The sequence below is a fragment of the Seriola dumerili genome, unplaced genomic scaffold, assembly GCF_002260705.1.
Source record: "Seriola dumerili isolate Sdu_G_001 unplaced genomic scaffold, Sdu_1.0 BDQW01000017.1, whole genome shotgun sequence".
Classification (NCBI taxonomy): Eukaryota; Metazoa; Chordata; class Actinopteri; order Carangiformes; family Carangidae; genus Seriola; species Seriola dumerili.
The window spans coordinates 14319343-14345111 of NW_019174272.1; the positions used below are offsets into that span (position 1 = coordinate 14319343).

At 40.3% G+C, this 25769-nt stretch overlaps 1 protein-coding gene across 1 annotated transcript in view; it reads right to left on the reverse strand.

The window, feature by feature from the left end:
- The window catches only part of LOC111227530 (voltage-dependent N-type calcium channel subunit alpha-1B-like), a 180934-nt gene that overhangs the window by 119442 nt on the left and 35723 nt on the right, over positions 1 to 25769 (reverse strand). Inside the window, exons 4-5 of the mRNA XM_022753065.1 lie at positions 2900 to 2991; positions 1386 to 1538 (exon numbers count right to left, since the gene is read on the reverse strand). Coding sequence (XP_022608786.1) covers positions 1386 to 1538; positions 2900 to 2991 — 245 coding nt within the window. The remainder of the gene's footprint in view (positions 1 to 1385; positions 1539 to 2899; positions 2992 to 25769) is intronic.

Sequence of the window (25769 nt, forward strand, 5' to 3'; positions counted from 1 at the left end):
GATATTGAGATACATGCCATTCAATGCATAATATATTGGTTCAGCTACAATGATACACAGTACAAAGTACAGTTGACATCACTTCCTGTTGTTATCCAGAGTGAATTACAATTACAGTTCAACTTATGCTGCTTGTTTTCCCTGATACTGGATTATTATGTAAGGATAAAGCATTCAGAGCTGGTAGGACTGTGTAGTCTGTCACAGCTGCTAATGTCACACATACTAGCACTTTATTTACCTAATGTTGTCACTCTATTTCTCCATGGTGTCTTTTTATGACAGTTATCTCTGTCTACATACAACATGTGCTGCCTGTCTGTCAGGAGAGGGAATCTCGGTTGCTCTGTTGCTCTTCCTAATATTTGCTTAATTTTTCATGTTAAATGTATTCTTGTGTGTTTTTTCTTAAACAATTAACTGATCTACTGGGGATTTCAGACAGGATGCAATATGCGCTGTGCTTGCTGCTCGGGTCAGCACACTGTTCAGGGGAGTCGCGGATGACAGAGCAAACTTAGCAGGACACGTCACCATGAAGCAGGAAGCTCCCGCAGCGTTTACAGTCTATCGTTGCCAGCAACAAAGATGTATCTTTCCAGCGCTAAGAAACAAGTGTTAGCACTAGCCTTCCTAATAAGAAGAAGAAAGGGAGCAGCAAAGAAGAGGCCGTGGGTGTCCTCAGGTACAGAGAGCAGCCTGGGGAAGGAGCTCTGTTTCCACAGCGACTGGTTTCAGGTCTAATTTCTGTTTACTTTCCAGGCCTGGCTGGATGCCTCATTTCTACCAGTAGGGTGATGGGTGTTTGTCACAGCATGCAGCGGTCAAAGTTACACTAGATTAAACTTTGACTACGCTTTGCCCACCACAGTGACAAACGGTTGTGGCGCAAGCCATTAGAAATAATGACCTTTGACCAACAAAATCTAATCAGTTCATCCTTGAGTCCTAGTGAATGCTTGTGCCAAATTTGAAGAAGTTCTGTCAAGGATATTGAGATATTATGTCCATGAGAATGAGAAGGACGGACAACCCAAAAAACATAAGCCTCTGGCTCTGACTGTCACCGGTGTGAAGGAATAAAAACATAACTGCCTCCATCATGTAACTCTTTTTATTAACAGACTTAACAATAGTTCTAAATAATCTAATCTGATGAATTGAGTAATTTATTGAACCTAACCTGTTTGTCTCTGGACTGTGGGAGGAAACCCACGCAGGCACGTGGAGAACATGCAAACTCTACAGAGAAATGTCAGCCATTTTCTGATTTTCTGATCATATATTGAAGAAACATGAGGCAACATAGAACGACACCTACAAGTGGGGCAGCCTCTTGATTAAAACCAAGAGCTTGCTTCAGCCCCACTGCTCCTGTTGCTCACCTGTGTCAGTCCTGAAGCAGGTACGATGGAACTTGCCCATGTAGAAGTCAAGGCCAATGATGGCAAACATGAGGATGGCAAAGAAGAGCAGGAGGCCAATCTGCAGCAGAGGTACCATGGCTTTCATAATGGACTTTAAAACCACCTGAAGACCTGAGGAAGACAAGATTTGATTTGAGGACAGACAGATGAATCTTACCGGAGGAGCAACAAGAGGAAACCAACATGACGAGTTCACAAACGGGGACTCTGAGACCTCTGATTACTGACTCATGTGATCAAGAAAGTACATAGGTGTGTAGAGGCCCTCTGAGGAGGAGTTGAACTTTTAAAAAAAAAANGGAAGCGAGACAGGATGCTGACAAAGGGGGCGCTGTAGGATTGCAAGATAAAAAGACATACTGCAGATTTTGCAACAGATTTTTACTTTTATTTTCCTGATTTGGCGAGGAGTAATCAATTAAAATTAAAACAATTAAAAGTTGTTACGGACCTGTCCCTGGGCATCCTACAGTGTCTGGAATNTTTCAAAGTATGCAGTATGCATACTGGTGTGCCCCCCATTCATTCTTTGTTTTCTTCCTTGGATGTTAACAAATGCTTTTCTAAGTTATCTCCACAAGCGAGACAGGATGCTGACAGGACAGGGCGCTGTAGGATTGCAAGATAAAAAGATTTTCCTGATTTGGCGAGGAGTAATCAATTAAAATTAAAACAATTAAAAGTTGTTACGGACCTGTCCCTGGGCATCCTACAGTGTCTGGAATAGAACATTTCCCAATTTATTGATTTTCACATGAAGTCATTGGTTAACTTCTCGTCAACTGTCTGAAACAGTTTAAATTAACTTTACCAACTTGTTCATGGGAAAATCTAAAGAAGCTCTGACCCTGAAGGGGTAAAACCCTCCTGTGCTTGTGCCACTTTATTATTATTAGGGTTCTATCCCTGAAGATGATGATAGTTGCTAGATACATACAGTATACCTGTACAAGTTTTGGTTTTGGTCTCTGAACAGACATGATGTTATTGTATTTGGAAACCTCCGTGATGACTGCTGGTCACTTTGCAACTTTATGAGAGTATTTATCAGCTACAAGGACAAAAGATATTAAAAAGCTCCAACTACTAATGAATATACAACACTTACAAATGAAGTACTCCTTCATGTCTGTGGCTGATCTCAGTGCCACCATAAATGATAAATAGAAAATAAATATATGGTGGTTTATAGTGACAGGCCGCCACAAATAAATCAATGTATGGGAAACAATTTGTGGACTTAAAATAGTTCAAAGTGGACTAATTGCGGCAGCCCTAAACTAAACATTGTTATTTTTACATTTTCTGGTTATGTTGGGATTGAACAAAAGAGATCCAGTGTGTTGATTATCCAGTGTTTATGCTAACCACATGCTAACCACATCCTGACTCCAGCTGTGTTTCTGGAGTCAGAGCTGGATCACTATCAGTGTTAGCAGTTACTCTAGTTGTGACATGTGAAGGTAACTTACTTGGAATGCCAGAGACCAGTTTGAGCGGCCGCAGGACTCTCACTGCCCTCAGTGTTCTCAGGTCGAAATCAGCCCCCACTGTGGCCAGGATCCTGCACACACAACAACATGGAGTCAACATTACACACACCTACAGCAGCAGTCTGCTTTCTGTTACTGCCGTGTTTTCTATAGCAGCAGTGCTGTGTCGGGTAAATCCTGCCTGTACATTTGCATTGCACGAAGCACGAGGCTGCAGGTGCAACAAGGCAGAAGTGCACAGGAAATGAAATGAGAAAAAGGTGTTTTTTATGTTTAATTGCTTGTTTAATGTCTTAGAGAGAGAGAATAAATAGATTCACAGGAGAGAGAAATTGGTCTTTGAGCGACTCCTGAGGACAGAGAGGGATTTTACTGAACTGAATAAGTTCAGGTTCAGTAATCCATCCACCATCTTAAAGGAACGGCTCAACTTTTAGGGACATATGCTTCAGTGCTTTCTTGCTGATAGTTAGATGAAAAGACCCATACCATTCTCATGTCTGTAAATAATAAGATACCAACAGCGGCGAATTAGCTTAGTTTAGAAGAAGCTAACAAAAATCCACCTCCCAGCACCTTTAAAGATTACTATTATTGACATTTGATTATATTTATTTAGTCTGTTCAAAAAAAATGTGAAAATGACATATTGTGGTTTTCCAGGAGGGTTATGTGCTGGACTATTTCCTATTTGGTTGCCTGATGACCTCATGGTGTGTGCAGGACACCAGAAAGTCACTAGAAATAGGCTGTGTCTGAAATCACTGTCCGTTTACTACAGAGTGAACTATATTCAGTGTCAGTGTTTAAATTTATCCACCATCCAATATCCTTAACACTGGAACAAAAGAAGTGGTGCCCATGGCATGTACACTACTATCTGCTAACAATCCCCCAATGCAATGCACTTCACAATTGAGTGTCTATTATTATGGGGAGCAGTGAGTGAGTGAACAAGGGAGTGATTTCAGACAGTCTTGCACATAACCCAAATGTAAAAACACATTTCAGCAAGCTAAGCTAACAGGGTGTTGGCGGTAGCAGAGACGTGCAGGAGCTCTGGCTCCTCTCTACAAAGTAATATAATATAAATATTTGAGAAATATTTGAGGCAATTTCTACACCCAAACAAACGTTAACAAAACGAGCATCATAGGTTCCTGTTATCAATTATCAGACTTCATCAAATGCACCAGGCGCTTTCAGTCTCTGAGGCGCTAATAGCACCATTTGACATTCAACATTTTTGCTCCATTATAGGTTTTCAAAAAAGTTAGCTAACATTTTATGTGTATTTACCAACATTGCCAACACTCATTCAAAACTGAAGTACCAAAAACTGCAGTTCCTCTAATGACCACTAGAGTCTGGCTCCAACAGTGAGTCAATCCCCATAGACTCCCATGTTAAAATGTCCAACTTTACAGCAGAAATAAACATTTACAGCCTGGTACAAAAACAATTTTGGTCTCTGGAGCTAATTTCCTCCTTCATGACACCTGTTTATATAACTCACCTGTTTACATTTTATTAAAGTTAAAATGTTAATGTAAAGTTATGAATAATTGTTGGCGTGGCCTCCTTAAGTGTCAGGTGGGTGAGCGTATGCTCCCCACAAACCTGAATGCACTGAAATCTCAGCTCCACATATGCCCCTCCTCTTTGCCCATTTTTGGATTAGCTGGGAGTTAGGGGCGGTATCAGACACAGCCTGAGCTTCAGAAACCAAATGGCAGAGGGTACGTCCATCGTAGCCTCTGCCATTTGTCAATGGTTTTAACTAAGCTGTGTTGCCTTGGTGAACTAGATGTGTTCGAACCCCTCCCTTATCAGGCCATTTCAATTACAGATACAAAAATACAGTTAGAAAGTGTTAATTGTGGAAATGATCATATCCACTGTTTTCAGTTTATATGAACTGTTTATATGAAGATAAAATTTCATCTGTCACCATGCTGAATATCACAGAGATGATAGTTGTGAACAGGGTATTTCTTGAAGAGGAAAATATGACACTACTTCTAGCAGATGTTTACTTAGAAGCCTTTTTCTACTAATGCACAAGTTTCTTTGGATGAGTAGATGCAAAATGCAGAACATGTAAAATGAAAGATAAAGAATGAGCAAGATGAGGAGGATAGAGTGGTAGAGAGAAAGAAGATGAACCATTAAAAATGAGGGTTCAGGCAGATTAAAAAATAAAGATGAGGCTGAACAGGAGAGATGAGGGGAATAGAAGAAAAGGTGGTAATGGAAGGAAAACATGATGAAGCAGGAGGAGGTGAAAAAAAGCAGATTGTAGGGAGGAAGGAGGGGCATGAGAGGATGGAGAGGAATAAAAAGGAGAAGATGAATGATGAAAGAGGGAATGAGGGACTTGAAAAGATGTACATAATGGAAAGTAAACCAGGAAATGATGAAGAAAAGGAAACGATAAGATGCAGTATGAATGATGAAAGAGAAAAGGAACACAAGGAAGAGGTGAAAGAAATGAAAATGAGGCAAGAGAGGAAGCAGGGATGGAGAAAGAGGAGGCATAAAAGAAGATGAGGACGAAGATGATGGAAAAAGAAAGAGGAAGGTGGGTGAGGAGAAAAGAGCTCAGAGGGTCCAAATAGGAAGAAATGACAGGAGAAAAGAGAAGGAGGAAGGAATTAGTGAGGAGTGGAGGCAACAGAAGATGGAGGGGGTGGGGGAGAGGAACTGAATGAAGAAAGTGAGAAGGGGTGGATACGCATTAATACACTTAGCTCCTGAGCTTGAATCTGTCCAATCAGACTCCTCTGCGCTTCCTCAAGCTGCTGCCCTCTGGTCCACAGGGAGCTACCAGCACCGCAGATGACTAGCCATGCTACATACACACTGAACACACACAAACAGGCTCACAGGATGCACACACACACTGCTCACATGCGCACATATTTCACAGTATGACAGTATTAGTACTTACAGGATCAAATGAGCCGTAAACCCCAGAAGGGGACAGAGGCATGTTCTGAAAATGTACTGCAATGGCTGTTTTTGTATATTTTTATATTGTTAGAGGTGCCATCAAATTGTATGACTGACTCTGTCATAAATTATAATCTGCAACTTTTCCTCATTAAAATCTCTAAAAACAACTAGACTTATGTTCTACATGTTGTTCAGTTGTGTTCTTACATTGTCCCTAATGTTTCCATCAATTCTCAAACCAGACAAATACAGTATGTGATTTTAATTATAGTAACGGTATGTGTCATTTGGTCGCCTGTTGTATAGTAGAGTGCAAAATGTCTGTATAGACACTGACAAACACACTGAATATTCTGAATCAGATCATCACCTATGTTTTAAAACACTTCTGAAATAAACACTTCCTACTTTATTATTTGGCGTTTCGTTTCGAGATGACATCGACATTACTCTGTCTTAACGACCTGTAACTTGCCATGTACAGGTTGTGCCTTTGTTTCCACTTTGTTATGGAGGTCCTGTAACTAAATTTCAGCACTGCAAAGGAGGTGATACTAAATCCAGAACGTGATCACATTATAAAAGCTGCTATAATGCAAACTTAAACAAACTCTTTTCAGTATATATATATATATATATATATATATATATACATATATATTTGTGTATATTATACATATGAAAAGAGTTTGTGTATATATATATATATATATACACAAACTCTTTAATATCTGCAATGTAAGATGGAGGCCATCTTGGACAATACCAACCATCCTCTCCACAATATTCTGGCAGGACAGAGAAGCAGCTACAGCTGCAGCAAACGTCTCATCTCACTGCGCTGCAGAACAGAGAGGTTCAGGAGATCCTTTGTTCCCACTGCCATCAGGCTATACAACACCTCAGCCAAAGGAAGTGGACTAATCTAATTATTATCATTTACTTATTATTAACTGTTATCATTATTATTATTATCATTCTCAACAATGAGCTAATGGACACATGAATTTCCCCTAGGGGATAAATTAAGTATCTATCTATCTATTGTAGTGTACATACAGTACCTGGCCTGGCATCAGTCACAAGCCATTAAGGAAGTTCCTTGTAAGGACATGCAGCGTAACGGACCCACAATTGACACTTTGTGACTCTTCCCACCATCAAACTATCAAATTGATAGGAAAAAGAGACAAAGGACCCTTATCACAAACAGTCCATGCTTTTAGCATGTCCGAACGACACAGAACCAGACCAAAGATCAAAGGGTCAGCTCCAGAGGATCAACCAATGGACACCAGGCAACTGGAGAACATAGGCAAAATCTCCAGTTTGTAAGACTACAATAAGACTCTGTCTAATGATATTTGATTGTTTCTTATATAGGACAAGTAACAACAAAAGGACTGATTAACACTAAGGTGTGAATCCTGGCCTCTTTGTGCCATGCATGAACACACACACACATACAAACACACACACCAACCTCCCTTCCTCTGTCCCTCTCTAGATAAGAGTCATACTACAAACTACGACCCACATTCTAATCCTGGGTAGTGACCAGCAGAACTCTCTTCACAGACACAGATCTGAGGAAGAATGTAAATTAAATATCTAACTGTTCTGTAACTCATGAGATGTTCCTATGCAATAGTTCAATCCCAAACTTCTATCCCATAGAATGTTTGAAAGGTAACATGTAGATTTTAAGACAATGTCCTTCATGTGACCATACTGTCAGCAGCCTTCACACGAGGTAACACACACTACATGACATCCAGCATGTCCATATTATTATTATTACAGTCAAAGAACTGCTGTATAATCCACATTTATAGACTATTAGCTTTGGGAAATGTTTATATTGTTGTTTGATCAGTTAACCACTTGTATCATGATTAATTGCAGGTTTGAAGGATGTAATATGAAATCAACACTCCTATTACTCCTCTCTGCCATTATTAGTGCAAGTAGTTTTATATGTTATTTCATTTAATGTTTTGTGGTCATGGTGGAAGACGGATGTGCGAGTTTATAAGTAAATTCTAGAATTAAATTATTCCAAAGTTCAGTGGAAAATGACTCTCTTCTCCAAGTGGAAACACAGGAGAAGATGGGTGACGCCTCTGAAACATGCGCCAGCCCCCAGGGGATAAAACAGTTGTGAACAATTCACACATAGTTAGAAACATTAGAAACGCGAAGAAGCTAGATGCCTGAGAAACTGGTAGAAGATGCTAGAAGCTAGAAACGAAACTTAACGCTAGAGGCTGAAAAGCTGAAGCTAGAAAAACAATGCAGAAACTAGAAGCTGAGATCTTTGCTCAAAGCTCAGAGTCCCGGCTCAAAGCCCGGCTCTGTAACCATGTAAACTTTTAGCTCTAAGCTGCTAGCCACAAACTCATGGCTCTTAGTCATTTTTGCACTTTTTGCATCTTTTATTTTTCTTTGCCACAAGCTCCAAGTAACTTCATTTTTGTCTACATGCGTGACCTTTTATTTTTATAAGCCAAGTCAAGAACAGCTGAACCAAAGCAACAGAAGTGCCTCAGAGTAATTATGTAACTTTTAATCATCAAGTTTTCCTTTTTGAAGGTTTTGACAACTTTAGAGTCATCTGGTCAACACCCGTCTCCTCTAAAGTTATCCAGCCAAAGTGAAGAGCATTAGAGTTTATTTTGCATCAACCCGCAAGAGACGCCAGCAGATAACATCTGCACGACCGCCTGCAGAGAAGCCGAGCAGGAATCAGACAGAAAGTCTCCTGGCAAACTCCACCAGAGCTGAACCGTTGAGACACCGGCAGAATCCATCATCGTGATAACGAGACACGGCCTCCAGGAGAATCCCCCTAGTTCCCACGTCTACGGGGTTACCACGGCAACCACAGCCACCTGGCTTCCAGCCGAGGGTCTTCAGCTACAGCGCAACTCACAGTAGGCCGGTCTTAACACTCTGCTCAGGACTGGGTTGATGTCGAAATATAGCAATATTTAATCATCAAACCTAATTCGTAGATGTAGTATCATTAGCTGTATAGTCATAGTGTATAGCCATAACATATTCTCTCCCACCATTGCCAACTCATCACACTGCTCATTTCATTATTATTTTCATCTTTATGATTATTACACCTTGCATTTACTCTGTAGATAGTAGTTTACTTAATAAACTCCTTTATTTACACCCTGTGTTGTCCTGTTGTATTCTTTTGACGTAGAGACTGGAGATCCATTGAATCGAGAAGTCATGGCTTCCGATATGAGATTGATAAATTTGGCAATTGTCATGGTTTGCTATGGCAGACACCTTTTGTTAGTTTTGTTTGGACTTTTCGCACTTCCTGTTTTATTTTGTAATTGGCTTCCTTGTGTGTCAGTGTTCTTGCTTCCTGTCTTGGTCCTGTTTCTGTGTGGTGATTGTCTGCCCCGCCCTAATGTGTTTCACCTGTGTGCAATCAACCTTGCCTCCTGTGTCTATATAGTCTTTGTGCTCCCCTTTGTCTGTGTCGGTTCGTCTGTTTATCTCTGGGTTTGTCATCATCTGGTCGCGTTGCCTGTTCATGTCTGGTTTGTCCCCAAGCTGTTCATGTCCAGTTTGTCCTTAGTCTGTTCATGTTGCCTGTTGTCATCCTCTGTGCTTCTTGTGTTTTGGTCTGCTGTTCCTTGTGGTTCCCTGTGCTTGTTTTTTAAGTTCTTTTGTTTAATAAACCTGTCTGCACCGTCTCCCAAGTGTTGGCTGCATTTTGGGTCCACCCCTACTTACCACATACCCTGACAGCAATGAAGTAATTCATTGTTGTCCTCCCAGAGGACTGGTGCCCCATTTCAACGACAGTAAATTCTGAACTAGAAAATTCCAGGGAAATTTTGAGTGCCATGGGGGCTACTGCCGGGATGAGTACATGATTTATTTCCAGTGTTCAAAAGTCACCCTGATCATATTCTGGTTTTGAGAAATGTCTTGATATAAAAGACTCTGATATAAAACAATGTCACATCCCTCCATCATGTATTATGTGGGAAATATCTCATATTCTGTGTTGTTTTTTTTAATAAAACAAGAGGCAACATGTCTTCAAACTGGCATTTAAAGGGTTAAAATCCTGAAAACTAATAAACATTTGGTAGGTTTGAGCAGAACTGAAGTGGTTTAAGAGATGTATGCAAAAAAAAGCAGAAAAAAATATTGATATATGATGATTTTATAGCATTTTCTTTGTGTGTCCTTTTTTGGACGCGAGGAACCCCAGAGGGTACAAAATGTGTTACCAGTGTATAATAGACCTGTAACAGTAACTGACATTAGATTTTAAAAATATGTCAAAAAAGACACTTTCTTGCAGAAATCCATACCTTCAGCTGTAACACAGCCAAAATGATCAGCAAATCAAAAAAGAAAAGTGAAGAAAATGTCCAAAAAAGGACAGAGGGACCCCTGAGGGTTAATAAATCCCATGAACCGCTATTTAAATTACCACTATTATGTTTTTTTCGGTGCTAAATTTAACATTACTGGGGAGGAGAGCAACGCGACTAGAAGTGACAGCGAGAGAGGGCTAGTAGCTTCTCCTCTCCTCTGTCTCAGCGGAGACCGTCACAACTTCATTCACTCATTTAACAAAACAAAAAGAAAAGCAACAAAGGAAGCAGTAAATGGACTTACATATTTAAGACCTAACTAAATGTAATTTAAGACCTAACATGCGGCTAATGTAAAGCTAGCGGAGCTTGGAGAGTTGGTTATCTGGTTGCTAGGCACGCACACACGCACACAGGTCAGGAGCTGCCGTTGCCATGGCAATGTGAAAATCTGCCCAGAATTTGGCTTCTACATGGCTTAAAACAATTGCAAATTATGAGAAAACCGTTACTTCTTTTCAAAAACCGAAAACACCGTGACAGACACTGAAGCCAGAAGTTTCTTACAGTCTCTATTTTATTCAGATATTCCTTAAAATGAGTGAGTAAGCTCAGTGCGAAGACAGAGTGAGATTCTTTTGAAAAAAAAAGACGATTACATTAGGTGTCAATGAGAGTGAGACAGGTATTGCTGCCGGACTCGGCACCCCCGTTTAAATTTTGTGCAGACCCTGCCTGTCAAAGTTACATTTTATGAATCCCAACAACTATGTCTACATTTTCAGAAAGAATTATTTGTCTCCTTTTTACGGTTTGGCCGTGAGCTCGAGTTAAAAATAAAAATAAAGGTTATTTTTTACTGCTTCACGCACTCTAGCCAACTGACGCTGTCACTCTAACTTTGAAGAAAAAGTGATTTCCACTCCTCCTTTGAGTGCTCATAGTTTGAAAAGTTTACATGTTATGTAAAAACAGACATTTTCAGAAAGAATTATTTGTCTCCTTTTTACGGTTTGGCCGTGAGCTCGAGTTAAAAATAAAAATAAAGGTTATTTTTTACTGCTTCACGCACTCTAGCCAACTGACGCTGTCACTCTAACTTTGAAGAAAAAGTGATTTCCACTCCTCCTTTGAGTGCTCATAGTTTGAAAAGTTTACATGTTATGTAAAAACAGTTGCTGTGTTTTGGAGAGAACAGAAGTTTTTCTCCGTTTTATAGTTTGAATCACATTTCTACGTGCAGGTATGAGAGAGCTGGGTGACTCAGGAAAAAGGTGAAATTTTGTAGAAAAAAGGTGAAATTTTGTGGGTTTTTAAAGAAAATTCCAATGCATTCCTAATGCTTTATTTATTCCCAGTATTTTGGGAATAACTTTGGGAAAAATTGGAATTTTAACACCAAAAGTCATAGCACCTCTTTCGGGATCAAGACGCAAGTTTTGATGTATATATTACCGGGGTTTTCTCAAAGCTGCGGGACGAGTTACGCGCCAAAATTTGGCGGAAGAATAATAATAAGCCCGAAGGAATATTAATAGGCTCCGCCCCGAGGCACTCCTCTCAGCTATTCTAGCTGTAGAGGAGTGCCTCGGAGCTGAGCACCCGTGGCACTAATTAGAAACAATGTGCAGCAGGTTATTATGACCCTAGTGGTCGTAGTAATTACGTCAGGAGCAAAGGGAAAAGTGCGGTGACATAGTATTATTTGTTTTTTTGTTTTTTGTAAAACTGTTAATCCATTTTAATTTGTTTTCCTACAATATCCACTCCTGGCAATTCAAGCATGGTTAATATTTTAATTGTTGTGTTTAGACAACTTTAAAACTTGGTCATTACTGAAGATATGTTTGTGTTGCCTAAAACTAACATGCAACTCAACTATGAACCACCATGACCTCCCTATGACTCTAGTGCACTCTCTATAGTCATGCTAGCAGCTTAGTGAGGCTATGCTTTGAGCTAAATGCTACTGTCCTTACAATGACAATCCTAAAACATGCTGATACTTGATCAGTATAATGTCTGAATGTGCGGTGTGCTGTCTGAGGCTCATGCTAATGCCAACATGGACTGGATAAAGTTTGTCATTACTAATAAAGTTGCATACCTCTGTGAAATTTCCAGCTGTTGTCCTAAAGTTAGCTAGTTGTAACATCACTCCCATCATGTAGATAAGGTAGGCTATGTGTATCATCTTATATAAAACCAGTGAAACCAGAGTCTGCTGAGTCTACCATGGAAAAACACCACTGTATTTCATAAATTGAGCAGTGGAGCTATCAATGGCTGAAATCCAATGATGAACAATAAATCAAAACCACAGCCCTATGTATGTACAGTAGAACTCTCATTAACCCCTTAAGAATGAGGTTTTTGTCCTACAACTAATTTTGAAGTGAAATCCATCAAGGAAACAAGTTAAATATCCATCAGATAACTAGCTGGAGCCAAAGACACAAAGAAAACCTAAAAGACTAAACTAATACTACGATACCTTTTTTGTAATTAAATTGTCAGGAATCTGGAGCGACATGATGACGAGATTATGAGAGGAGAACAGGGAGGATATAAAGTCAACAGATGATGAGACAGAGCATGGGAGAGAAAGACAGAGAGGGAGGAGGGAGAGATGCTTGGAAAGGGGAAGCCTCTCCAAGAGACGACTGGTAGGTGTCGCCATAGAAACAAAGGAGGCTCCACTGATCTCATTAGAGACAAACAGCCAGGAGACGAGCTCTAGCTCAGTCAGAGAGTGTCGACTGTTCTTCCTCTCACTGTGTTTCTTAACATAAACACATTCATATGTGTACATATGAAGTAAATTCAGGCAGCGGATAAGTATTAATCTAATTAACTCTATTCAATTATTTTTCTTGTGCTATGATTATAATGATGACAACAATTATATTTTTTTGTGGTGTTACTACAATAAAAACAGATTGGAATCAAACTAATGAAAAAGATAAGAGTGAAAGGGAAATACTTATGAAAGTGTACAAGGTTTTAAATATAAATGACTGAGTGAATATAAACTGTTTAACTGTTATTTAAAGTCTGTTCAAAGACTGGCTTTTTTAATATTTTTCTTATTGTCAAATAAATCCTATGAAATGATCCAAACCAAGAACGTGTTGGTCCTTCTCTCAACACTTCCCTTCCCATCAGTTCCTCTGTAAGAAGTAAGTCTTTAAAAACAACTCACAAATATATAATTTCATTTTTCATATTGTGTGGAGATCATTAATGGAGAATTATTTTAAAAAGTTTGAGCATGAGGCTGCGCCAACATGTGGAGACAGTGAAGGGCTCTGAATACTTTCTGAATGTACTGAATCACTTAGTCAAGCCAAGAAAGTCACCACAGAAAACCAACAGAGAAAGAAAGTATTCATCTCCTGCATTTGACTCGCTTTCTCCTCCACTGAGAAAGCATGATGCAATTAAGTTCCAATCCTGGTTGGCTCTGTTATGCAATATTGTAGCTTTATAACTGCAGCGTGCTTGACATCATAACTGCTTCACCACTAAAAAACAAACGTCTGCCTGCATGATTGTGGAGCTTTGTTTAGCTCACCTGACCTGTGTGGAGAGGTAAACTGCTTTCACAGAGGCTCTGTGATCTCATCTGGAGATGGGTGTTTTTTCTACGAGTGTGCGTGTGTGTGTGTGTGTGTGTGTGTGTGTGTGTGTGTGTGTGTGTGTGTGTACTCAATTCTCAATTCCCCAGCAGGTTCTTTGTTAACATACTGGGGGAAGTTCTGCCTGTAGCAATGAAAACATTAATACTCTGAGTGTATTCATGCACATAACATGTACAATGTTTCAAATGATGCACTGACAACAAGTGGCAGCAAGTCTGCATAGCTCATAGTTTTCTTGCAATATATTTGTATATATTAGTATATTTTTTGTCAAATTATTTTTTTTTTAAATTCTATGTTGTTTCATCTGACGATGGAGAAAATAATGTACACGAAGGAAGAACTCCTGGCTTTAAAGTTTACCAGACTGGGAATTAAACATCCCATCCCGGCTGAGCTGAAGAAGCCGTACCGTGGATGCAGAGCTGGGGCTAAGCTAAAGGCTAGCAGATGGAGATATAAGCCTTTTCAACCAATGATCCTTATAGGAAATGTCAACTCCCTGGCTAACAAGTGTGATGAACTGGAGGCACTTGTGAAGAACCATGTGTTTCACGGAGACCTGGTTAAATGACAACACTCCCGACCACTGTGGATTTAACCGGCTTCACTGCAGTACGAGCGGACAGAGATGCCAGAGCAAGTGGGAAGAATAAAGGTGGAGGACTGGTTCTGCTTGTGAACAATAGATGGTGCAACCCTGGTCATATCACAGTGAAGGAGAAGATCTGCTGTTAGCTGAACTGTTGGCAGTTGGTCTTAGACCGTACTATGTACCGAGGGAGTTCTCACACATCGTCACCATTGTTGTTTACATTCAACCACGAGCAGAGCCTGCAGTCGCGTGTGACGTCATTCATGAGACTGTTGCGAGAGTACAGACCCAGCAGATCTTAACCATGTCATTCTCACCTCTCACCTGACTGGCTTAACTCAGTATGTTGACTGTCCCACAAGGGAAAATAAGACACTGGATCTGTTTGTATGCAAACATCAAGGAGGCCTACACTGCTTCAGCTCTACCACCACTTGGCAGATCAGATCCTAATTGGTTTTTCTTCAACCTTCCTACAAGCCCTGTGTACTGAGGCGGGCTGCAACCACCCGCTCATTCAGGAACTGGACCCCGGAGGCCAGTGAGTCTCTAAAGGACTGTTTTGAGTGCACAGATTGGAATGGCCTGTTGGAGTCACAGGAAAAGGATAACAGCAAGGACCCTGACCTTGATAGAATGGTTGAATGCACCACGGACTACATTAACTTCTGTATGGACACTGTAACACCAGCAAGGACTGTACACTGCTTTCCAAAAACAACAAGCCCTGGATCACCAGTAACATCAAGACCCTCCTCAACCAGAAAAAGGAGGCCTGAACAAGGCCAATGAGTTCGACCTGTTCTACAACAGGTGTGATACAGCCTCACCTGTTCTCTCTCCCACTGCTTCAGCTGCAGCTTCTCCTACAGCATCTCCTTCACAACCTGACACTGCAGCTGCAACTCTCTCCACACTGGGGTCAAGTCCCCTGTCCTTTACAGTGGAGGAGGTGAGGGCAGAGCTCAAGAGGCTATATCCTGGAAAGGCAACAGGCCCAGATGGTGTGTGTCCAAGGCTGTTAAAGGACTGTGTAGCCCAGCTGGCTGAGCCTCTCCAGAGGATCTTCAACTTAAGCCTACAAACAGGGAGGGTCCCAGTCCTGTGGAAAATATCATGTCTTGTTCCAGTCCCTAAAGTAGGATGACCGGCTGAGATAAATGACTACAGACCGGTGGCCCTCACATCACACATCATGAAGACCCTGAAGCGGCTGCTTCTCCACATTCCGAGGCCACAGTTTGAATATGCACTAGACCCCCTACAGTTCACCCACAAAGAACATATTAGATTGGATGATGCCGTCCTTCACATGCTCCACCGGGCCCATTCTTATTTGGATGAGCCAGGTAGTTACATGAGGATTATGTTCTTTGATTTTTCAAGTGCATTTAACACCATCCAACCCCCCATCCTTAAAGACAAGCTGGAAGGGATGGGGGTTGATCCCTGCTTCACGTCCTGGATTGTGGATTACCTGACAAGACGACCACAGTACGTCAGGCTCAGTAACTGTGTCACAGGGACAGTCATGAGCAGCACTGGGGCTCCACAGAGGACTGTTCCGGCTTCGTTCCTGTTCACCCTGTATACAGCCGACTTGAAATACAACTCTGAGTCCTGCCACATCCAGAAATACTCAGATGACACAGCTATTGTGGCGCGTATCAGGAACAGGCAGGAAGAGAAGTACAGGGATCTGACGATGGCCTTCAGTGAATGGAGCGACAAGAACTGCCTCCTTCTGAACACCTCCAAGACCAAGAAGATGGTTATCGACTTTCAGAGGTTTAGGCCTACCCTTCAGCCACTCAACATTCGAGGGGAAGGACATTGAGGTGGTGCTCACTATAAATACCTAGGTGTGCACCTGGACAGTAAACTGGACTGGTCCCTGAACACGGATGCCATCTACCGGAAGGGGCAGAGCTGGCTCTTTTTCCTCAAGAAAGCTCAGGTCCTTTGACGTCTGCAGTGAAATGCTGCACATGTTTTATCAGTCAGTGGTGGCCAGTGTACTTTTTTTATGCTGCAGTCTGCTGGGGCAGCAGCATATCCAACATGAACAAAAGGAGACTGGACAAGCTGGTTAAAAAGGCTGGGTCTGTGCTTGGCAGGAGTCTGGACTCACTCAGAACTGTTGTAGAGAGATGCACGCAATGTAAGATGGAGGCCATCTTGGACAATACCAACCATCCTCTCCACAATATTCTGGCAGGACAGAGAAGCAGCTACAGCTGCAGCAAATGTCTCATCTCACTGCGCTGCAGAACAGAGAGGTTCAGGAGATCCTTTGTTCCCACTGCCATCAGGCTATACAACACTGTACGGTTTTATTAGACTAGCTACATTAACCTAATAACTCCCACCGTATAGGGTCTTTTGATCTGGTGAAACAGTGTCACACTCAAGCTCGGACATCCGTTTACTGTCTTCTCTGTGTTTATTTTCACACAAGCATTGCCGTTTCACACATGCTATGCTGACTAGCACCAAACAGTAACCGTGCCGTCCGCCAGGTAATCAACTGGAATGACAAATATAACAAAACCACAGTATTAATAACACGGAAATATTACCTACTGTAATCCGTATACATGAACATATAATATACAAGGCAACATGTAATCACAGTATTTACATCTCCTAACTCACCAGCTCAGCTTCACCAGTCAAAAATGGCATCCAAAATAAAGATCCGGCCGAATAGGCCACACCCACCCCACATACTCTATAGGGAGATTACTGCCATAAGAGTACTATGTACATTACAAACAATGTGGATTAACTAAACAAACACATCAGCCAAAGGAAGTGGACTAATCTAATTACTATTATTGTTTATTTATTATTAACTGTTTTTATTATTATCAACAATGGGCTAATGGACACGTGAATTTCCTCGTAAAGTATCTATCTATCTATCTATTTATGTCCAAAGAAGTCAGTGCATAGTATCCACCTCATCTCTGGCAAACAAATGGCAGGTAACAGGGACAACAATGTGGTATTTGAATAAAGGATAACAGCAGTGTCCCCAAGAGACGGTCATTAAGAAAAAGGAATATTCCTATAGTTTTTATAAAACTTATCAAACTTAGAGACTTAGTCTTTATTGAACCAAGTTCTACACGTGTCACATTCATCATCAGCCTCTTTGCTAGCAGCAGTCTGCATGTGTTTTTGTCAACACTCCTCAAACAACCACACAAGTCAGGTATTTTTTTCAACCTTTGTTGTCATGGTTACAATAATAAACGCACCGACTGTACTGAGAGTGCCGTACCAACCTTAGTCACCATGGCTTGGTTAGGTTCAGGAAAAGACGGTGATTTGGGTTAAAATAAGTACTTCCTCAACATCAGGTGATCTTTGTTGCCATGGTGACAATAATAACAAACTGTGATGGATAATAGAAAAAATAGAAACTGCTACCTTCACATGGGAATCGAACACCACTCTCCTGTGTCATATTTATCCATCCACCACCACCTCCTCCTCCTGACGTGGACTTGGTCTCTCTTTATACTACGTCACCGACACTTCCCCCTTTGCTACTGTCATCGTTACTATGACCACTAGATGTTAGGGCTGTGTATTGGCAAGAATCTAGCGATACAATACATATCCTGAAAGGGGGTGACAATATGATATACTGCAATATATTGGGATACTATAAGTAAGGCGATATATTGCAACACACACGCATGCGCACACGGGCGTCACGGCAAAGTGGTGACGTGAAACAAATAACCTGAAGATCACCCGAGTTCATGTGAACTCTGCTCATAGTTACTGTACGTAAGTGCAAGTAAAAAGCCAAAACTTTATCCATACACCTGTTCAACCTGCATAAATGTTAACTTGTAAAATGCAACATTTTAATCTGCTCTATCTGCACCCAAAGCCTGCATGCTCACTCTAAAGTTTTCAACGACATCTGACACAGACATTTATGAAAATTCAGCTGTGAGCTTGAACACTGTCCAAGCAAATCCATTATGTTTGTGTTATGTCTGCCCAATTACTGTAAACTACAAAGCTGAAAAAGCATGGATGCCTAACAACAATATTTTGAGGAAAGAAATGATTGTTTGGGATTAAAAAAATCATGTGTTTTTTTTAATGATGTTCTTTTGTGATGGACACTTTTATCTGTACACTCTCCATGTCATCCTCGAGCTGTTGAAGAACACAGACTACAATATTCCTCCAGTCCAACATGTCCTTCTGTTCAGACTGTGCTGGTACAATAAAATGAGACTGGACCATCTCTGTGATGGACAGTAAGTGCAAATCAATACTTTGAGTTCAGTCAGAGCATGGGGCCAAAGCCAGTATTCATGTAATGAACATCAGCTTAACATAATGACAGACCACGCTCAATAAACGCTCATCACTGTCTGGCATCTAGACAAAGAGATAACATAGCTGAATGGGGCAAAATAACCAATTCTGGAGAGAGCCTATACAAGACTCGCAATCTGGGAGCAGCACTCAGCCAGAATACATTAGATGCATGGGTTCATTTGATCCTCCTGTATATACACACAGTCACTCAAGCTTTGCAGCCACGAGCTGATGCTTCCAGCATGCTGCCTTGCTGGCTTCCCTGGCAGATGAAAATGTAAGCAAAGTAGCATGCAGAGATACACAGCTAGTAGCTGAGTGAAGGCAGCAGTGCCTGGCTGCCTGTGGGGTCCCGACCCTTCCTAACATTCAGATCTCTAATCAATCAGGTCCCTGGAGGTGGGGCTCGTGGGGATGGAGTGGGAGGCTTGGGGGGCGGGGGGTCTCAGTGTAACACCTCCTGGGACATCGATCGACAGTCTCAGACACATCAGTCTGGAAAAGAAAACACATCAGCGCAGAGATTGTCTGTCTGGCTCGTTCTCCACCTCATCTCATTCCTGGCAACGGGTGTGACAAGATTTTTCTCCTCAACCACAACATTTTTCCTGTTAAGGCTGTTTCATTTAGTTCACAACCAGATGAGGCCTTCAAAACTGGAAGAATATCACAATAACTCAAGAACTAGAAACTCAACATAGACCTTATAGTATATTTGTTAAAGCAAAATTCAGGTTTACTGTTTAACAACATGCATCTTGTTTTAAAAGCTGACACTTACAAACACGGCTGGATGCAGGTCTTACCACTAGATTTTGACACAGGAACCCACCTTAAGGACCTTATCAGTGTAACTGGATGTTGTGCAACATAGGGGCTCACTGTACTCCCAGACTTTTAACAAACCAGTTCAAACTTAAGTTGTGCCCCAATTCAGGGGCCGCATCCTTCAAAGGCTGCATTTCAAGACTGATTGCATCATAGCAGCACGACTAGACTGTCCCATTTTGAGGATTCATTCAAATGCAGCCAAGAAATGCATCCTTCTTTTCCTGGGCAATGAAGGACCCAACAGGTGGATCCTTCGTGCCCCAACCTATCCCAAGATTAATTGCACAGCGTTAATGAAAGCAGCCCTGTTACAACCACAAGCCTTAAAACCTCAAGTTTTTTCTGAAAAAAAAATTATGTGTTGTCAAGGTTGTTAGGTCGAGTTTCTGGACTCTGGTGTTCTGGTCTTGCCTGTTTCACCACAGTTCATGTGCTGAACATGTTTTCCTGTTTACATGCCTGTTTACAAGTCCCACAGACCAAGAAACAGGCAAACAAACAGTTTATCCAGATTATCTAAACAACTTTTCTTCTACATTAGTAATCCCTCATTATTGTTTACTGTTTAACATTTCTAATGTTCAATTTTGTCTTCTCTTCCAGCTACGTTTTCCATCACAATACCCTTAAGCCCAAGGTGACTTCATCAAATAATTTTTGGCATTTTTGCTTGGAAATTTCGAACAATTAATTGGTAATTGGCTGATTATCAAAACAGCTTGTTGTTGCAGCTTTACTTTGATTTCTGGCCCTCAATATTTGAAATGATCTCATTTGTAACAATACAAATATACCGCTCTTTTAAGTGCAGGTTGCATATGACAAATCTTAAACTCAAACATAAGTGTGTTCAGAAACACTGTCATTAGCATTTTGAGGAATAAACATTGGTCTTAAAGTAATTTCTGAGACCTAGCAGTTTGTTTCTGTCCAAACCATACATGCCACTATGTTAACTCCTGTTGTTCCTTTTTTCTAGGACAACTAGTGGTTTAAAATGGCATTGCTTGTGTGGAAGAGTGATGATGCCAACTTCCTCTTCCTGTCTTTTTTAAAATGGCCACCATCCAGACAAGCACATTTTATGGAAAGAAGAAGGGAAGGCATGATATGAAGTTTTTCAATGTTATATTTTAATCTAGACTGACCTGGATCTATCAGGAAGAGTTTAGTGAGAGTTGAAATATCATAGGGCAGGAGGTTTGGTAACACTTTATCTGAATGGTTGTGTATAATGACACCTGTCATGAACATGAATTAGTCTTTATGAATTTAATAGTTATGACTGTTGCCATTAAGTGTTATTTGGTCAATTATGTAATTTTCATTGCAATGTTGTTTGGGACGTCTTTGTTATAACAAGTTGATATTAAGAAAGACAATACAACCTGTTACATTGTTATGACAACAAGACTGACACGACACCCATCGGTCTTGATGAATGTTGTCATTTAGTGTCATTCAGTCAATATAATCTGTCAGTGTCTTTGTTAGGACAGGAAGCCTGATCATCAGACGTAAAGAAACTGTTCAGCTTCACGTGTCAACATCACATTAAACTGTATGTGGTTGGTTTTGACATTGGCTGTCATGAGACCATTAGAACTTTGTCATGAATATTTTCCTTGACCTCAGATCAGTGGTACATATGGATTAATCATTAAAATGTCATTAAGTATTATTACACAGTCCAATGGTTTTAAAAGTGGCACGAATAATTTCCTTGACCTCAAATGCTGTAGTACAATTTGGATTTCTTATCAAGATGCATTTAAATGCTAGTCTAATGCTTTTCTAATACTTTCAAATACCTCAAGAAAAGCAATAGATAAATCCAAAGAGAGTTTGTATTTTATTGTATTTGTATTTGCAAAATATATACATTCCTACAAACAGATGACAGCAGAAGGTGAGATAATACTTAACACTTAATTATACACTTTCATAATTTCATACCTCTTAAAAGATAATGAATAGTTGTTAGTATTAAAATAAGTCTTCAAATAAACCAGGGGCATTAAATTAAAATTCAAAGAGGTCCATTTGGGCAAAATTTCCACAAGCACATTTCTGTGATATGGGGGGAGGAATTAGAAATAACTCTCCAATAATAATTATATGTTCTTTTCTCATTTCAAGGACAATAAGGGCTGTAATAAGAACATAAGAGAGCTTTTGAAAATTGTGCATTTTAAAATAAAGTGCTTAAGTTTACTAAAATAAAAAAGGCCTAAAAAGTAGCTTGTATTTCCCTTTCTTTTCTTTTTTGTTAACATTTCACATCTGAACAGTCTCAAGCATTTTTATAATAAACAATCTTAACACAGCTTTATAACTGAGCAGCTTTAACATCTGCTTTTCTCTTTATTTCCCTCTTATATTCCACTGATTTCTCTGACTATCATCTCTCCTCTGCCTGTATATTTCACTGACTGACAATGATTGGCTGAGTTGTATCATCTGACCAGGACTGTAAAGGCTAGAAAAGCTGCGCCGGTTGAAATAGAAATGGTCCATCAAAATTTTATAATTCTCAATAATTTATAGGTTATAGGTCCAGTTCCAGATAGGACACCGTCTGGGTCTGGGTCCGGACTGTGGTCCCCCTGTTAGTGACACCTGAAATAAACAATTAAAAGATGAAAAGTTCACTTTCATATTCTATTGATTTTGGAGACAAATTACCACAAAATGAAGTAAAACAGTAAAATGGGGGGTGGAGCCATGCAGAGAGTAGACAGTGACATCTCAGGAAGGATCACCAGTGAATCCCAGCATCCTCTACATCCACACTCAGCAGGTCCAACTGTGCTGCATCACTGCTACCTACAACCTGTTTTTGTGACACTGAGGCTACATTACTGTTACATTAAATATACACAAAATGGCCAATAGTGGCCAAACAACATTTACAACTACCAACCCAAAAAGTCTGAAACACCTACACTTTGATATTCACTTGACTGATTTTTATTTTTTAAATCATGCAAAAGTCAATCCACAACACCATTTTAATGGCGTACTCCTAACCAGTGGTGTCACTCGACCATTTTGAGGTAAATCTGCTCTCCTCCACCAATCCCCCCCTGCTTTAACCTCCTCAGCTCCCCTGTTTCCACCTCAGACTCAGACTCCTCTGCTTGTCCTCCTCCTGTCTCTCCCTTCAAACAAAACTCAATTTATTAATAAATTATTCCTTGAACCAGTTCCTTTCCTCAGCCACTGTGTTCTGCATTTGGGTTAACAAAACTAGTGCCATAACAGAATCTTGAGTGACTCAGGAGAGTGATTACTCCTATAACACTATATTTTTCCACATGGTAATTCTGCCATGCAGGTTCAAAATTCTGAGTCAACAAAGTTCCTTTTATGTTCCGGGTTTGATGCATTGTAGAATTTGGGTTTCGGTACCTGACGAGTCTCAGAATGGCTCCTCTGAAATTACCATCAACCTTCAGCATCCTGAAGACCCACTGCCGTTCATGGTGCCAAGTGTTGCCACATCAGTCATGATGGTACTGAAGTAAAGAAAAAAGACAAATACTTTAGTAGGGGGAAAAGGGCACTTTGAAACATCTGTCTTATCAGTCCTGTAACACACAGAATGAATGATTATCAAGACTACATATCTGTGTGCAGTCCCTGTTCTACATTCTGTTGCCTATTGTGCAACTGTTCTGAAGCCTGAAGCATCAGACTACAATTCTTGACTGAGGCAAGCATGAGTTCAATTCCCATTTTTGATGAGGTATAAAAACGTATCCATTACTGTGGGTGTTATTTTACAGGACATGTACTGTAGGTGTTATTTTATAGAACATATATTAGCTCTTAATACATGCATAGAAATTAGTGATAGTAGCGGAACAGTTCCAGGAAAGGATCCTACATCATAACAACACATGTATAATTTACACTGCTAAATCATTCATTTAACAAAGAAAACTGTGACATTTAATTTATTTAATAAATGAAAACTGTACCTGAGCTCTACTCTAGCCATTTGGCCAAAGGGTGTGCGACTTGGTGAATATTGAGCCACTGTGCACAGACAGTGGGGGGCTATAGCAATGCTTACAGGCCCTGAGAAAAAAGAAGGAAAAATGCTGAAAAATATCATATAAAAATATCAAATATCATATTATATGGGGTTACTTAGCTAGAACATTCCCTCTAGAATTACTTTTTATACAGTAATGCTAATTTCACACTCTCTAATACAGCAGTGAAAAGTGAACCAGGCCAATTGATTACTACTACATTACTACTTTCTGCTAAGCTGTACACGTTGATAGCTACCAGCTAACTAGCTACGAAAGCTAAACTAACTAGTTAGAACTGAGCTTCTGCTTACCGTAACAAGATCATGCTTTGATGTCATTTTGCACACGTCATCTTCCTCTTCATGAAATCCAATTTCTGCATCCATCTAATTATTCTTCCTTTGTTTATCTTATCAATCTATCTATTGATACCTTCTTACCTTACTTGTTTACTCCTTAGGTATCGAAATATGGTATCAAATGACAAACATTTTTCAATCTTCGATAGTATCAAACCAATTCAGTCAGTCCATAAAAGTACTGAGGTTCAGTACCCAGCCCCAATTAGATCAGTATCTGCCTGTCTCTGATCTGGACCTCCTTCAACTTCATGACACTTCAAATTTGGGCAGCTAGTTATCTCCGTAATGTTAGGGTTAGGGTTTATCTGATAACTGATTGGCAAAATAAAACTTACAACAGATCAAACATAAGAGAAAAGTACAATACATTCATACACTACTTTAGGTGCATCGAAATTCAGCAGCTGACTTGACCAGCTTTGCATTCGGATACCGTAGCGTGAACTACCTGACTCTCCAATGACAGAGAGCAGAATTCCTGACACAAGTGTAAAAGGAAGCATTGAAACAAAGTACCCACAAAGTTAGCCATGTGAGGTTGGCTTAACATGTCATTTGGATTCTCTTTGGGAACATACCATAGACATCAATCTTTCCTGTTCTAGGTTGAGTTAGCATTCAGGAAGTATAGCTTTAGCTAGCTAACTCTGGGGGGGTGGGCAATGCAATGGTCTGACCATTAAATGGGATCAAGTAGAACAATTTATTTATTGACTTATATGACTGATTATACATTATACATTTATATACATTTACATATAAATATGCTGGAAACCCATTTCAACTTGTCATCTGACACCCGGCCACCCCACCCCCCACTGTTTTTGTGAAAATGGTGTAGTCAAAATGATCATCGAAACATCAATCCAGGTATTTGTACTGGGGGACTTGTTCCAAAGGAGTATTGTCAAGTGTTAAAAAAGGGTTGGGTTGGCAGTGTGAACTAATTTCATCTGATCAGCCTAGAGGTGAGCTGAGGCATTGGAGATGACTGGGGGAAGAGCAGAACCAAGGAACTGTGAGGTGCTACTTTGCTTCTTGTAATGTGTGAGGATATGACATTTTCTACTTTTACTGACTGGGAGGTTTGAATTTTAAAGTGGTCTATGGTGTCTTCCTTGAGCTTTCTCCAGGGGAACAATACAATAGTGAAACAGCATGACTTCTGGGCAAAAGACTGATTCAACACCCGAAAAATATATTAGCTGCGAACGCCAGACAAAAACTGCTTACAGCATCGACTGGGAACGAGTCAAAGGTCATCAATCGGGAGTCAGTGGAAAACCAGAGAAAAACCAACATCTTACAGCAAAGACCATGACTGAGTCATATGACTGAAAAACATTTGTTATAAGAAATGTTTTTCAGTTATATGTTTTAAGCTTTACCCTATTCCAGTGCATAATACCAGATAGAAATTGACATTTTACAATGTTTCATTTATAGAAGAATGTATAATATACCTAAGGAAAAGTGCACTGGAGCATTACTGTGCACAGAGCTTATCAAAGAGGATAAAATGCACTCTGTAACTGGGCTAATTCATCCACAGTGAAACCTACTCAATTATTCATTTATTTGTTCCAGCCTTTCTCTTAAGAGAGAGGCTGATTAGAGAAAAGCTCACTGTACAAACACCACAGTCGGACTTCTCCAGGAGCTTTAAGGCAAGCTGTGTGCATTAGCCCCCACCACAGTCATCATCACAAGGTTC